The 14,833-nt window shown below is 34.0% G+C and overlaps 2 protein-coding genes across 2 annotated transcripts; both read left to right on the top strand.

The window, feature by feature from the left end:
- Positions 1–2,341: 2,341 nt before the first annotated feature.
- On the top strand, positions 2,342–6,695 carry LOC133870039 (uncharacterized). Its single transcript, XM_062307072.1, has 6 exons — positions 2,342–2,775; positions 3,750–3,949; positions 5,020–5,160; positions 5,318–5,398; positions 5,748–5,872; positions 5,962–6,695. Exons 1-6 carry the CDS (start codon positions 2,553–2,555, stop codon positions 6,008–6,010), a joined length of 819 nt encoding a protein of 272 aa, XP_062163056.1. The 5' UTR covers positions 2,342–2,552; the 3' UTR covers positions 6,011–6,695.
- A 7,029-nt stretch (positions 6,696–13,724) lies between these two features.
- LOC133870997 (snakin-2-like) lies at positions 13,725–14,833 on the top strand. Its single transcript, XM_062308322.1, has 3 exons — positions 13,725–14,115; positions 14,304–14,334; positions 14,453–14,833. Exons 1-3 carry the CDS (start codon positions 14,038–14,040, stop codon positions 14,632–14,634), a joined length of 291 nt encoding a protein of 96 aa, XP_062164306.1. The 5' UTR covers positions 13,725–14,037; the 3' UTR covers positions 14,635–14,833.

Raw genomic sequence — 14,833 nt, 5'->3', positions numbered from 1 at the left:
ATTTTCATTCACATGGGACAAAATTAAAACGAGTAATGCTATATACCACAAATTTTATCTTACAACTATCTCGGAATGCTAACGTAATGGTTCCGACCAATAATTATTTTTGTTTTTTTGTTTTTTAAAAAATGACGTATCTAAGGGTTGGTTAGGACTGTCACGGTAACATTTGTGAGATAAAAATGTAGTTTATAACATTAAAAAAGAGTAATGCTATATATCACATTTTTATCTCACAATGTTGGCATGGCAATTCCGACCGACACTTTGAGTTTTGTTTTTTTTTCTTATTTTTTTTAATAATGACTAATCTAAGGGTTGGTTGGGAGTGGCCAGAGTGCCACGCCAACAGTGTGGAATAGCAATGAGAAGAAAAATATTGTTTTTAGCCTTACTCTTAAAAAATAAATAAATAAATAAATTTAGATAAGCATATTAAAATTTGATTAAAAATACATAATTTCGGTCAGATTCTAGCTTTCGTCAACCTCGTCACCTTCTAAAACATCTAATGTATCTTACAAGTTTTCATTGAATCATTTGTTTAGATGTAAAAAATAGAATGAGGTCAGCATTTTGGTAAATGTTGTATGAGGATATGTATAGCGTACTCTTATGGTAATGCTCGTTCATATGACCTTGTTTCTTGTTGACATTGACCCAATGGTATAATTATGTAATGCAATTTACAAGATCAATTAATGTATATGCATAACAATTCTACCCTTCACGGGGTGTTAAAAAAAATATTAAAATATTAAATATATTATTATTTGTCGGAACAAAAATATTGAGTTCAAATTTTATCTTTAATATTTATTTTAATTAAATATTTCAAATGATAGACATTCGGAAAAGTCATTTGCCCCGCACGCTCGCTCGGTTGGTGGCATGTCCATTCTATTCGTATTCAGGATTTCTTGAGTTAATTTTTCTCTACTTTTTAGTGGGTTGTGGCTCCACTAGTGGTGTTGGTTCTGTGACTTCAAATTCATGCAAATGGTGCACAGATCGAGGATAGTTAAGGCGTGGAAGAGACCCATGACTTCCATAGATACTGCAATCAGGGTGTTGGTTGCTCATCCAATTAATTTCTTTGGTGGCTACAAATACAATGCATTTATGATTTTACCATATTCTTTGGTTGCACTACTCCACAAATCCACCGACCACTCTACCCTCTGATTAGTTACTGAAATTTTTTATTTTTTCTATCTCCTATTTGCAGTGTATGATTTTTTTTACCATATTCACTTCATTTTTTTTAAAAAAAAATAAATAAATAAAAATTAGTCTATTCTCCAATGGAATGGATCATCTCGTAATTCGTAAATCCCTTACAAATTTATATAAATTAAAATGAACATTTATGATCTTTAAAAGAATGAGTTCTAAGTAAAAGTTCTACCGAGACTCGAGCCCTGTTTAATAACCCCCTTCCCCACCCCTCCCTTTATGGGAGAAATTCTTTTGTTTAGTGAAAATAAAAAGTAATTGATGTGATATAAAGTAGAAAGAATTTATATAGAAAAATGAAAAAAAAAATTGTATTGTAGTGAATTTTTTAATTTAAATAATAATAAAAAAATTATTGACGTGATATGAAAAGTAAAAAATGTTAAAAAATATTTTAAAGTTAGATGTTTTTTTTTAGAGATGTGAAAATTAGGAAAAGAGGAGGGGAGGAGATTATTAAACAGAACCGAAGCACAAAAAGAGTCTTCTTAAACAAGCTTTTAGTGACGATTTCCCAAAGCGACCATTGGCTGGCTGCCTTAACAAAAACCTCAATGAGGCCCCATTCGTGACTTTCGAAAATAAAGGTCATCCGAATTTTAAATTTCAATATTTTTTTTAAATAAAAAAAATATATATTTAGAATTCTGCCACGTGGGACAAGGGTGTGACCCTCATATCACGTATAGACGAACTCCTTAAGTTTTTTTATTTTTTTTAATTTTTTAATCTTCATTGCATATCTCCCCATACCGGACATTTTGCCTTTTTTTAGGCTATTGCTTGTGTTAGCTTTTCCCTGTCTCTTGTTTTTTTTTTTTTTTTTGTTGGGTTGCTTGCGTTTCTTTTGCTTATTAGTTTTTCTTTTTTTAATAAAATTATTACTTCACAAATAAAAATAAAAATAAAAATAAAAATAAGATCTCCTTATCATTGATACGATGCATTTCTCGCAGCGCGTGCATAAACTGCCTAATCATTCTTCCACGCCTTCACCGTGGGGCTTGGCACAACCATGGCTCAGTGGTTGAACCGCCCAATACCCAACCACAACGAAACACTGTCCCAACAACACGTGTCCAAACCGCATAAACTCAAAAGTCTTCGAGGCTCGAAGTTCGAACCCATACATTTTCACGGTTCACACATATATAGTATAGTTATATACATCTAAACCAACGAACACAAACACACAGAGAAACACGAGAGAGAGAGAGAGAGAGATCACACTTTCCCTTGTTTCCTTAAACTTTGTAGTATCGTACAACTCTCATTTCCTTATCCCACATCAAAGCTAGAGAGAGAGAGAGGCAATGAAGGGACCGAAGACGCCGATCCACGCGGTGGCGACATGGGTTCGCAGGCAACCCCCAAAGATCAAGGGGTTTCTGGCGGTGGTGTCGGCCATGACAACGCTGGGGTTCCTGCGAATGGTCGTCCACGACCACGACAACCTTTTCGTCGCAGCCGAGGCCGTTCACGCCCTCGGAATCTCCGTTCTCATCTACAAGCTCACCAAGGAGAAGACATGCGCTGGTAAGCTCTTTTACGGTTTCGGTTTTTTGTTGAATTTCACGTTTTGATTTGTCGAATCACAACTGCTTTTGGTGATTGCCCAGGTAATGAATTTTGGTCAATGTTTCTGGGTACTGAAAGTTAATTGATTAAAATGTTTCAATCATTGATAATTGATAAGGGATTTGTTGAAAGTAATGGAATCTGGTAAACACTTGAAGGTGCAAATGTGCTTCCCTGTTTCAACCATCAGGGAGAGAAGCATTTAATTTCATAGTGGTTTGGAGACAAAATAATAGCCAACAAGCTCAAGAGGGTTCTGGATCAATGGAACGGGTAATATAAACAAACGAGCGGCTGTGCTTCCTGCATGACCGAGCGAATTATTTCTGGTCACGCATAATGTGGATTGGTTTGGTTACATTCTTGCAGTCTCGAATTATAAGGGTGCTATTGAGTTCCTGTTTTGGTTCTCTACCATCTAAAACAGAAATTTTTGGTATTGGGTAATGAAACTGGTTTTTGGGATATCAAAAACTATTCACCACTTTGGAAAATTTTGAATAATTTTCTAATATATTCATTTATCCATTGTCTTTGACCTTTGATTTATTTGAGTTTATATTAGAGAACATAATTTTGGAAACTTGTGAGTTTTCAGTCAAAGACAATGAATAAATGATGCCCCTCAAAGTTGGATTTTTTAAGGTGGAATGACAATTTGGGATAGAGGGAGTACTGATTTGTTGTCGTTCTAAGTTGATAATATGTCATAGGTAGTCTCAATGGGCCTTTATTTAGAGAAGGTTCCAGTTTTGGTGAAAAGTAACAATTTGGTAAACCCAACAATAGAAGTGTTAAAGTTCTCCTTTCTATATTTTGGTATTTTGCTCTGACATCGGTTTTTAGGTTGGGAAACCGCGATAGAACTTGTTAAGTTATAACTTCTGTTGTTTTAATGCCTTTTCGGTTTTATTATTGTTAACTATCTGCAGGGCTCTCACTCAAATCACAGGACCTAACAGCTCTATTTCTGGCGGTTAGACTCTACTGCAGTTTTGTTATGGAATTTGATATACACACACTACTTGATTCAGCAGCATTGGCGACAACCCTTTGGGTTATCTATATGATACGTTTTAATTTGAAGTCTAGTTACATGGAAGATAAAGACAACTTCAAGATTTACTATGTGGTGAGTCCTCATCATTTACTCATAGTCAACCTTCCTTTTTGTACCCTCACATTGGCAGCATCCATTTGTTTATAAAGATAAGTGAATGTTGACTCACTTTTGCCAACATTGTTCTGTAGAATGTTTATGGACAAATTAAACTTTAAACTTCTATTTTGTGTGAAGTGGCCTCTCCTTGTTGGGCATGAATGGCTTCTATTTTATATTAGGACATGTTGAGTTATTAGGATTTTTTATTTATCGCATTTTTCTCATTTTTTTAACTTCTAACCAGCTCTTTAAAAAAACCCTGAATTTTTTCTTTTCAAAAACAGGTTTTAGGCCCATGAGGATTTTGTTTCTCTATGTCTGAACGTCTCTATTTTATTTTATTTTATTTTATCGGGATAATTCAAGAGTTCATTATTCGAACTCACTGCAAAACATACTGGCAAGTCAAAGTAAACCATTGGAGTCATTGTACATTGTGGGGTGGGAAGATGAGAAAACATTTTACAGCTTCAAAATTTGGTGTATTTATTTTATTTATGTGTTTATGAGATAAACCAGCAAATATTTGTTCACTTGTTCTTTCTGTTTTAGTGGATACATCTTTCTTAACTTTGTTAAATGGGATTAAATTTTACAGATTAATCTCATATGGGAGGTCGTTAAAGTTGAGTATCTGGTATGACTTAATGATTTCATTCTAGGGGAGGGGTAGTAAGACTCTGGTTTACTTTTTATGCTCTAGCAAGCGTACCAATCCCTGCTACTCTTGAGTGTAACTCAAAAGTGAGGTCTAGATTGTTGATTTGGCAAGGACTTAATGAGCATATGATCTGGTTATGCATCCATGGAACTAGTCAGTTTTGCTTGCTCTGAGAAATTCTTGGGTTTGCAGGACTATTATTGCTCTGATAGGTTGTCATTAGGGTTGATACTTGCACTTATAAGACTTTCTGGGTCATCTCCCATTTTCTTGGGACATTGAAAAGGAAAACTGTTTATTATTCGGATTTTACCAAATTGTGACCATCACTGTATCAATATATTATGATTAATTGATAGTTTGTTTTTCCTTGATGCAGGTGATACCTTGTGCTGTGCTATCATTATTAATTCACCCCACAACGCAGCATCATATCTTGAATCGGATTTTGTGGGCGTTCTGTGTTTATCTTGAAGCTGTTTCAGTGCTACCTCAGTTGCGGGTAATGCAGAACACAAAGGTATGTTTCAAAGTAACACATGCATGCCCTATTAGTTTTTCTATTCTGATGGTTCATCGCCAATGGCACTTTTAAGGTTTTTTTTATTTATTATTTTCTATCAAATTTCATGAATGAAGACTACTTTTTTCTTATCTACGTTTGTTCGAATCCCCAGATTGTTGAACCATTCACAGCACATTATGTATTTGCGCTGGGAGTTGCGAGGTTCTTGAGTTGTGCACATTGGGTTCTCCAGGTTTGATAACGGAACTTAAAACTTTAAGATTCCATATATGACATATGATTTCCAAGGATGTTAAGTTTTAAAATTGCTAGTTTTGAAATGGAGTTGTCTATGGTTCTTCATGCGCAAAGTCACACGTACATTGCCATCATAGTGTTTGTAACTTAGTGAGTGTTTATATAAAATTTCCCATGATATTTGCTTCACTGATTGTTGATTTATCCGTAACTCATGGGCCATGAGCATGGGGGTTGACGGACCTAATCTGGCATTTGCTTCATTGATTGTTGGCCTAAGGTATTGGTAATTACTACCAAGACATTTTTGATTTCTTAGAGTATGATTTCCGTCTTTAACACAGGTATTGGATACTCGAGGCCGCTTACTTACAGCTTTGGGTTATGGCTTGTGGCCTCCTATGGTTCTCCTTTCCGAAATTGTTCAGACTTTCATTCTTGCAGATTTTTGCTACTACTATGTCAAAAGGTAGGCAACATGCTCTGATTTTTCAAAAATAGTATTAAGGCATTACTTTCCTAGTGAGCTCACTGTAAAGTTTTCCCCTCTGTATGCAGCATTGTTGGCGGACAACTTGTTCTGCGTCTCCCTTCGGGAGTGGTGTAAGCTCGGGATGCTTCAAATTTTTGGTATATATCTAGTTCAGCAGAATCATTCTACCTCAGCAATTTAACTTTGTAATGTCAGTTGTAGTCTTTAACAGTTGTTAGGAGGCTTAGATCTTCTTGACATGATGTATGCTTCAGGATCTATCCTCATTGTTTTAAGTCCAATTATTAGTACTGAGCATGAACTTGACATAAAATTATCAGTTATCAGCTAATGCTTCAAGCTTGTCTTAATAGTCTGTGTTGAGTCGAGTTTCATTTTGGGTAATGGATTCTCTCCACTCGGGGAAATTAAGACGAAATTGGTGAAAATCTTCAGGCAGTGTCTGTGTGAAAGTCCTGTGAGTTGGCAATAATTATGGACTATGACAATGAGCTTTGCCTAACTGTTTACATCAAAAAACAACAATTAGTAGGGGACTAGAATTGGATGCAATAGTGGCATGTCATGTATGCAACACGGGCAGTTAATGTGATAGGGGCACCTGCTCGGAGCACATTCCAAGCACCATGGACACCTGCCCGAGCAATTACAGGCCCACCCGAGTATGCGTAGTTTGGAAAACGACTCGAATGCTCTAGGTGCAAATGTGAATAATGCATTTTGTCAACTAGTTGATTGGATATTTAGTGGTTCTCAGTACTTTTTTTGTCTCTTTAATAATGATGTGACTTTTAAAACACTATTGGACTTTTGACTTATTATTATTGAATTTTGATCAAATGGTAATTTTAAAAGTTATATCATTATTAGATATACACAAGGGAGAAATGGGTATTACATTTAGAATTATTCAAGTTGGTCAATCAAATTGGAATCTTTTGCTTTTTGGTACCTGTTTCTTTGAATGAGACCAATTAAGATCCCGGCAATTTTGATTATTCAGACCGTTTCTGCAACATGCCTCCTGTTTAATCATTCTCCCCACCACCCCCTTTTCTCTCTCCATTTTTGCTGTTGCCGAAAAACCGAGACACCATAGTTCTGCAGAAGTAAGCTTTTCTCTTTTCTCTTTTTCCTTTTCTTCTTGTTTTCGATTTATTTTTATGGAGTACAAATCAGACAAAAATTTTGATATTTCATGGAGAACAAATCAGATGAAACTTCGTCTGGTACGTAGTAACTTATATGTTTTTTTTTTTTGGTTTGGTTTGGAATGACTTAAAGCTTTTGGCCATAATTGGAACTTGTCTTCATTTTGTTTTCTGATCTTTAAATCACTTCTGTATGTTGCATTTCCTTGAAATCAGTTCCGTATTGTGGACCTGAATTCGTGAAACTCCAAATGTGCTCATCACCCATTCGATGAAAGGATCAAGATAGGAAGAAAAAAAAACACGAAAATGAAAAATATGTATGCGTATATGCGCACACTCGTCAATGTATAGCTTTTGGACTGTTTGATTTTCTTAACAAAGATTTGTACATGTGGATGGATATTAACTGCTTGCATTTTGCTATTCGCACGTGAGAATGCAGTTTGCAAAAATCATTATTCACATGAGGCTATGGAGAAATGTTTTAAATTATGTGAATGCGGTTAATAATTGAAATTGTTTTTGGTTTAACTATTATTTTCGGTTGTACCAACATTAAAAAATACAAAAAATATTTTTTAAAAATTATTTTACACCTAAACAAACAAAGCGTTAATAACTCGGCCTAGTGGTTATGATGGCCTAGTTGGAATAAGAGCTTTGAAGGGTGTTCTCACGTTTTCTCTCTTGTAAATTGTCTTGCAATTACATAATGAAGAAAATGACGAGAGGAAAATATTTTCTCTTTTGTTGGCATTTCCCCTGACGATTGCCTGTGGTGGTGCATTTCTTCTGAGTCCAATATTTGATACGAAGAATCCTACAGATACAACTTAGATGCGCAAAATGGTTGCTGAAGCATGTTTCCAACACCATGCAAAGACAGAAATTTAGATCATGATCATTTTAAATTTTACAGTAATTAGATCATGATCATATATATATTGGTAGCTGATCAGTTTTTTAATTGTACAAATTTAAGACTTGAGTTTATGATCATTTTACATTTGAAAAAAAAAAAAAAAAACGATCCAACCATTGTCATGGCTATACACGATCCAACTACGGTTATGGGCATTGACCCAATTATACCCGTTGGGTCAATGGGTCATGCTCAACTATGATGGTTGGGTTTACACACTTTACACAGTGATGATTAGGTACGATCTAGTTTATGGTTGTGTACAACTTAGCCATGACAATGGGTAATCCAACCATTACAATAGTTGGATGAGAGCTCAACGATGCATTACTGCTTAATGATTACGCATCGCCCAACCTTTCTTTTTTAATATAAGAGTGGTATAATTTTATTTTTCATATAATGTTTATTATTTATTTAATGCAAAAAATGTCTCAAATTTAAAATGATCATAAAATTGAGTTTTAAATTTACAAAATAAAAAACTAGGGTATAAAAGTCTAAATCAAGTGAAGCATAAGGGGTTCTATCTTTTTTATTTTTTATTTTTATTTTCAAAAATACCCCTATAATTATTTTAAAATAAAATTTTTACCCTCTTATTTTTTTTTTTTATAAAAAAAAAATTATCTCCACATCTAAAATCTTAGTTCCGTCCCTGTATAGGACCTACCTACCTAACTAAATTTTAAGGTTATTCAAATTACTAGTGATCAGTCTTTATCCTTCTAAACAATGATCGATGTGTTTTGTTTTTGTGCATTGGTTTGGTGGCGTAAATACTGTTTTCAACCCCATCATGGTCCTTTTTTTTTACGTTGTTATCAGTATAGAACTCCTTATATACCAAATTGCCAGACAAACTAGACTGAGCTGCAAGTAAAATTAACCTAAACAAAGTTAAAGAGAAGATAAGGTAAGAGTGTGGAGGGGGAATTGCACATTTTTGGCTCCTCTACAACTGTCTGATTACGTGCCTGTTCTTAAAAACACCTTCATCAGCTTCCCTTAAGCTTATCTCTCACCCCTGGCTGAGTTTCGTTTTCCCTTTTTTGTTTTCAATTAAAAAAAAAAAAAGTATATATATATATATATATATATATACAATATTTGCGTTAAATTATTGGTAAATAATGAGAGCATAAGGAAGATTGAACATGAAGAGGTGAGAAATACATACTTGTTAAATAAACTTTCTTCCTACATTGCCCTTCTCACGTCTCATAGAAACCCCCTTTTAATTGTCTGCAATAAAAGAAATAAAATCCCCTAACAATTAAACTGTAACCCACATGCCACGTACGGTTTAATTAGATACAAATTACATTATTTAGTAATTTATTTCAAATAAGAAATGATTTGTAGATTCTAATTGATGGAATTAAATTCTTATTTCTGGATGGAAGAAATAGTACTCAAGCAAAATTCTAATTGAAAGTTCCTATCCTAGCCTATAAATTATGAGCATGTGTATTCCATATCTATTCCACTTATGCTCTATTTGTTTTAGCGTAAAATGGTTTCTGAAAAATAATTTTGCCAGTTTTCATTTTTTGGTATTTGGTAAGAGCAAAATAATAGTCAATTGAAAAATGATTTCTGTTTGACAAAAAATGCTTAGTTAATTTCGGAAAATTATTTACGCTTTTTTTTTCCCCAGACGGCAGATGCAGTCGACTCTCTTTTAAATAACGTAGTCGACTATCACCGGAATTCGGCAACCAATCGGTACCGGAATCTGAAAAATTTTGCTGGAATCTGGTGATGTCCAACCGCTGCACCGGATGTCGGCCGAATCTGGCCAGATTCCGATCGGATTTGCCGGAGTCTGGCCAATCTAGCCAGAATCAGGCGAGATGCCGACGAATTTGGTCGGAATCTAGCTCGCCGGAATCCGACGACGGTGACTGGACGTTGCCAGATTCCGTTTTTCGTCGTTGGTAATTTTTCGTGCAAGCCAAAAGTCGAAAAATATTTTCTGAAAAATGATTTTGTCGAAAACATTTTACGACGGAATTCATTTTACGTCGAAACAAATGGAGCATTAAAGTAAATATGGATGAAGGTATGTCTAAATTTTTTTCACTTAGTATTTTGGTATATTATTTGATACTCAAAAGAGATTCATAACATTTTCATACATTAAGTTACAAAAAGTTTAAAGGAAAACTTTATTTTTAAATAAAACATATGATTTTTACATGTATTTTTTAAAATTCTCGCATCTTCTGAAAGACACGTTAGTTTAATAAGATGATTTTTATTATTATTATTTTTTAAGAAAACCTTTATTCATTTTTTAATGGGTGGGAGAAATTCCACGCACATTATTGCTTCTGATATAATTAATCGTCATCTACTTACTTAATCTTCGCTCACCAACCCCCTAACAAAGTTGGCAATCGCTAGTCCAAGTTGGATTCACTTTGGATAAATGATTAGTGATGCCCGCCTGGCATGATTTCGATGCATGTATATCCTACAACGCCGTATTAAAAATGTAAGCAAGTGGGTCAAATTTGATCATTAATTTGGCTGGTGGAATGTCCTCCACCAATTTGCTTGGTTTGTTTGATTCCTATGAGCTTGTTTAATACTAGTAGCCTAGTAGGTAGTATGGGCCATCGGAATCGATCAATAATAAGTATCAGAAAAATGACGATATATATGATAATAAAGTTGTCAATTTTTAATTTTTTTCTTTTCTTTTTAGTTCTAAGATAAGTGAAATATAATAATGAAGGGAATGGTTATTAGAGCTCATAGAGCATTAATTATAGGGAAGGAGATGCAACACTATAAGCCACATGGTACCTTTGGATTGAGGTAGTAATTCGGGTCACATGACACCATCTAATGGACTTTATTAGGTTCGAAAAGGCCTCTAATAAATAATATCATCAATCATAAAATGAATTCTCTTTATTTTAAAATAGAGAGAATCGTAATCCCTATATTGTTAACCATTATATAATAATTAAGTATATCTTCGCTAAGGATAATTAAATTCATTGATCGTACCACAAATCAAATTTAAGGATCTAGTTACCTTGGTTACTTAAGTACAAAAAAAGAAAAAGAAATTGATGTTTTTCAAATCATAACGGCATTGTTTGGTACGGGAAGCAGAATTGATAGTGGGAGTTGAAAGCGATAGGTATGATATAAAATAAAAATAATTTATATTGAAGTGAATTTTTTTATTTAAATAATAATAATAAATTATTAATGTAAAATAAAATTAGAATGTTTAGAAGTTTATTGTTTTTTAAAAAAGATAAAGATGGATACCAAACAAGTCCAGAATGAAAAAGAAAAAGAAGAAGGAAAAATTGAATTGATTGATTGATGTTTCTTTAAGATAATACATTATGACTGATGGGAGCTTTTTCTTTGTCTATAGTGACATGGGCATCAGGGCATGGCTTAGGCCTTAGAGGGGGACCCGACATTGATTTGGGCGTCACTTTGTACAGCTGTCAAGCGACTTTCTATGAGGCTTCTTTCTACTTTCTACGACTCCCACGACCACATCACCGTCGTTTTGTCTGAAACTGTCAAACGTTTGTGACGCTCATAAAACGACATAATTTCATTAAGTGCACGTGTGGACATTGCGTTTGTCCGGTTCGGATAGCCTAGTCCCCACGGAACTTGGCAGGATCACCTATTTCCATTTTGGATTACGATTTTCAGTAATCTCACCTATTCATAATTTCATTATAATGATGGGCAAGCTATATAAGTGGCCGTTAATTGTGGCCTAATTATTATTATTATTATTATTATTTATTAACTTTAAATTTACCATTAAAAGTGGTCAAATCATTCATTAGTTCAAGAAGTAGTTCGATCCCTCCCAACCAAGTTGTAGCTAATAGGAATAATTTGGCCACCACCAATGACTTGTAACCTGCAGGTTACTTTTTTTTTTTCCCTCGTTTATGCATTGTCCCAATATAGATGGTTCATTTTAAATAAATAGCTCCAATCAGAACAATTACACCCAAATCTCAATTCGTTTCATATCATGCTTACTATGATTGTAGCCGTAAAAAAAAAAAAAAAATCAGACTCACATGATTGAGTTTCATGGAAAATAAACAAGCATAAATGAATACTATCAAAGAATTGTAACAAAAAATAAAAAACTGATATTCCTTATTTTATTACGACGAATATTAATTCACGATGGATTGAATTATCGTGAAGGTCATTTTCTTATCATATAATCAATAATACGTCCTTACATGGCATTGGTTTGGTTAAGCCCGTTTGATAGTAGGCTTGTTTGGTAAGGGAAGAGGAAGGAAAGGGGAATTGGTAGTGGGAATTAGAATTGATAGATGTGATATAAAGTAAAAAAAATTTGTATAGAAAAGTGAAAAAAAATTTGTATTGTAGTGAATTTTTTTATTTAAATAATAATAAAAAATTATTGATGTGATATAAAGTTGGAATGTTTTGAAGTTAGTTATTTTTGGGATAAGTGAGGAAAGGGAATGAGAATTCTCCTTCCTTTGCCAAACAAGCCCAAGAGTTGGGTAGGGAAAGCTTATCCACGATGAATTAGGTTGGCAAATGGAGAAGGAAGGTGACAATACTAGCTAGGTTGGTCGAGGCTAGACTAAAAAGATTTCTGACCTGTCACTGAGGAGACGATTCTTCAAAACCTTTGATTTTTCAGATACATGTCCATACCCTCTTCTTTTGACAAAAATATTGGTCTTGTTTGGTAAGGAAAATGAGAATTGGTAGTAGGAGTTGAAAGTGATAGATGTGATATAAAGTAAAAAAAATTTGTATAGAAAAATGAAAAAATTTTGTATTGTAGTGAATTTTTTTTATTTAAATAACAATAAAAAATTAATAATGTAATATAAAATTAGAGTGTTTTGAAATTAATTATTTTTATGATAAATAAAGAGGGGATGAAAAAATTTTATTACTCTTACCAAACAAATTCAGTCTTTCTTTATTTATTGGTTGTGTTTAGTACAAGAATTGAAAAAAAAAAAGAAAAAGAAAAAAAGAAAGCACTGAAAAAGTCAAGGCAAAACGATAAAAGCCATATAGGCAGTACCACTAAATGATGTGTACTGTTTGTGCCGTAATTAGGTGGTTTGAAAGTCTATTCTATCTGTTTTATTATTTTGTTTTTTATTTTTAAAGTTTTGAAAACAAAAATTAAAAACTAGTTAGAAATTATGTTTTTAGAAATATCTTTGTTCTAATGTTACCTTAAATTATTAATCTAAAAGTTTAATTAAGGTGATAGAAAAACATTCAATTGATACTTTAATGTGGTCGATCATACATAGTAATAAACCCAATAAACCCTTTTCCATAACCCGACTCCAATCTAATTAATCATACATCGATTTGTTGAAGAGATGTTAAAAATTATTTTTATCTTAAACATGATTTATCAAATTATCAAACAAACTGTCATCAAGCAGCAAGATGCCAACAAGGCAAAACTAGAATGCAAGACGAAGCAAGCTGCCATGAAGGCCGGGAACTGTATAGATGCTGACTGTATAAATCACATGTTAATTTAATTTACTGTTAGATTGTTATATCAGTTAGAAATTAGTTAGAGAGGATCGGAGCGTGTGCTCTGTTTTCATTGCGTATATAAAGCAACACTTTGTTTACTTCGACGAATACAAGTTTCATAAGTTTCTTTTTCCCTCAACTCTCCGGGTTCTGTCTCTACAAACCACTTTGGTTCTTGACAAAATTCATTGCAATTAAAGATTTTAAAAAATTCTCTATAGCCTCTGTAATTAGGCAAAGAATGGTGGGCTCTCCTCTGCCCGAACAGGAGACCCACTATCCAAAAAAATAGCCCCATTAATAGTCGGTACATGAAACTATTTTCTATCTCCCTAGCTTCCGCCTAGAATTTCCCCTTCTTGCATGCACCTCCCCCGGGCTCCCCGCTTTATTCCTTCTCACGAACGCTTGCTATAAATAAGAGCACCCATATCTCACTTGTACGCACTACATATTGAAGTTTCAACTAGCGTTGAACACAAAGCTCTAGTTCCAAGTCTTTAACAATGGCCATCGCCAAGGAGTTGATTGCTTTCATTCTCGTTTCTCTTCTCGTCATACATCTCAGTGAAGCTGATCAGATGGTAACTCTCTCTCTCTCTCTCTCTCTCTCTCTGTACATAGTTTTTACAAACTAAACATGGAGTTTTATATACATATATATATATATATATATATATATATATATATATATATATATATATATATATATATATATATATATATCACTTTCTAACGTACCCACATGGAATGCTGTTGAGGGATGCTGCAGGTGAACAAAAAGTACCCATCGACAAAAATAGGTGAACTTTCATCTTCTTCCATCAGTATAGATGTTAATTAGGATGATACTGTTTGATTGAGTCGTCATATATAGTTGGCTAACGTTGTCAAGTACTGTGTTGTATGCTATGTTTTCAGATTGTGGAGCAGCATGTGCTGCAAGGTGTCGGTTGTCGTCTAGGCCGCACCTCTGCAAGAGAGCATGCGGGACTTGCTGTGCCCGTTGCAGCTGTGTTCCTCCAGGCACTTCCGGTAATCTTGAGGTCTGCCCCTGCTACGCTAACATGACCACCCATGGCAACAGACGCAAGTGCCCATAAAAGTATATATATACATATATACATAAATCACGCCTAGCCTGGCTATATACGCTGGTGTTATGAAGTCTTTCAGTACTTGGAAAGACAAATAATTAACAAAGGCTAGGGTCGTGGAAAATAAGATTTGTGTACTAAATACAAGTATGTCACTTTGTGTAAAGGCTTTTAATTATATAATATATGGTTGTTATTGATATCA

Source organism: Alnus glutinosa, chromosome 6 (genome assembly GCF_958979055.1).
Source record: "Alnus glutinosa chromosome 6, dhAlnGlut1.1, whole genome shotgun sequence".
Lineage (NCBI taxonomy): Eukaryota > Viridiplantae > Streptophyta > Magnoliopsida > Fagales > Betulaceae > Alnus > Alnus glutinosa.
This window is presented reverse-complemented; position numbering and strand designations above follow the sequence as displayed.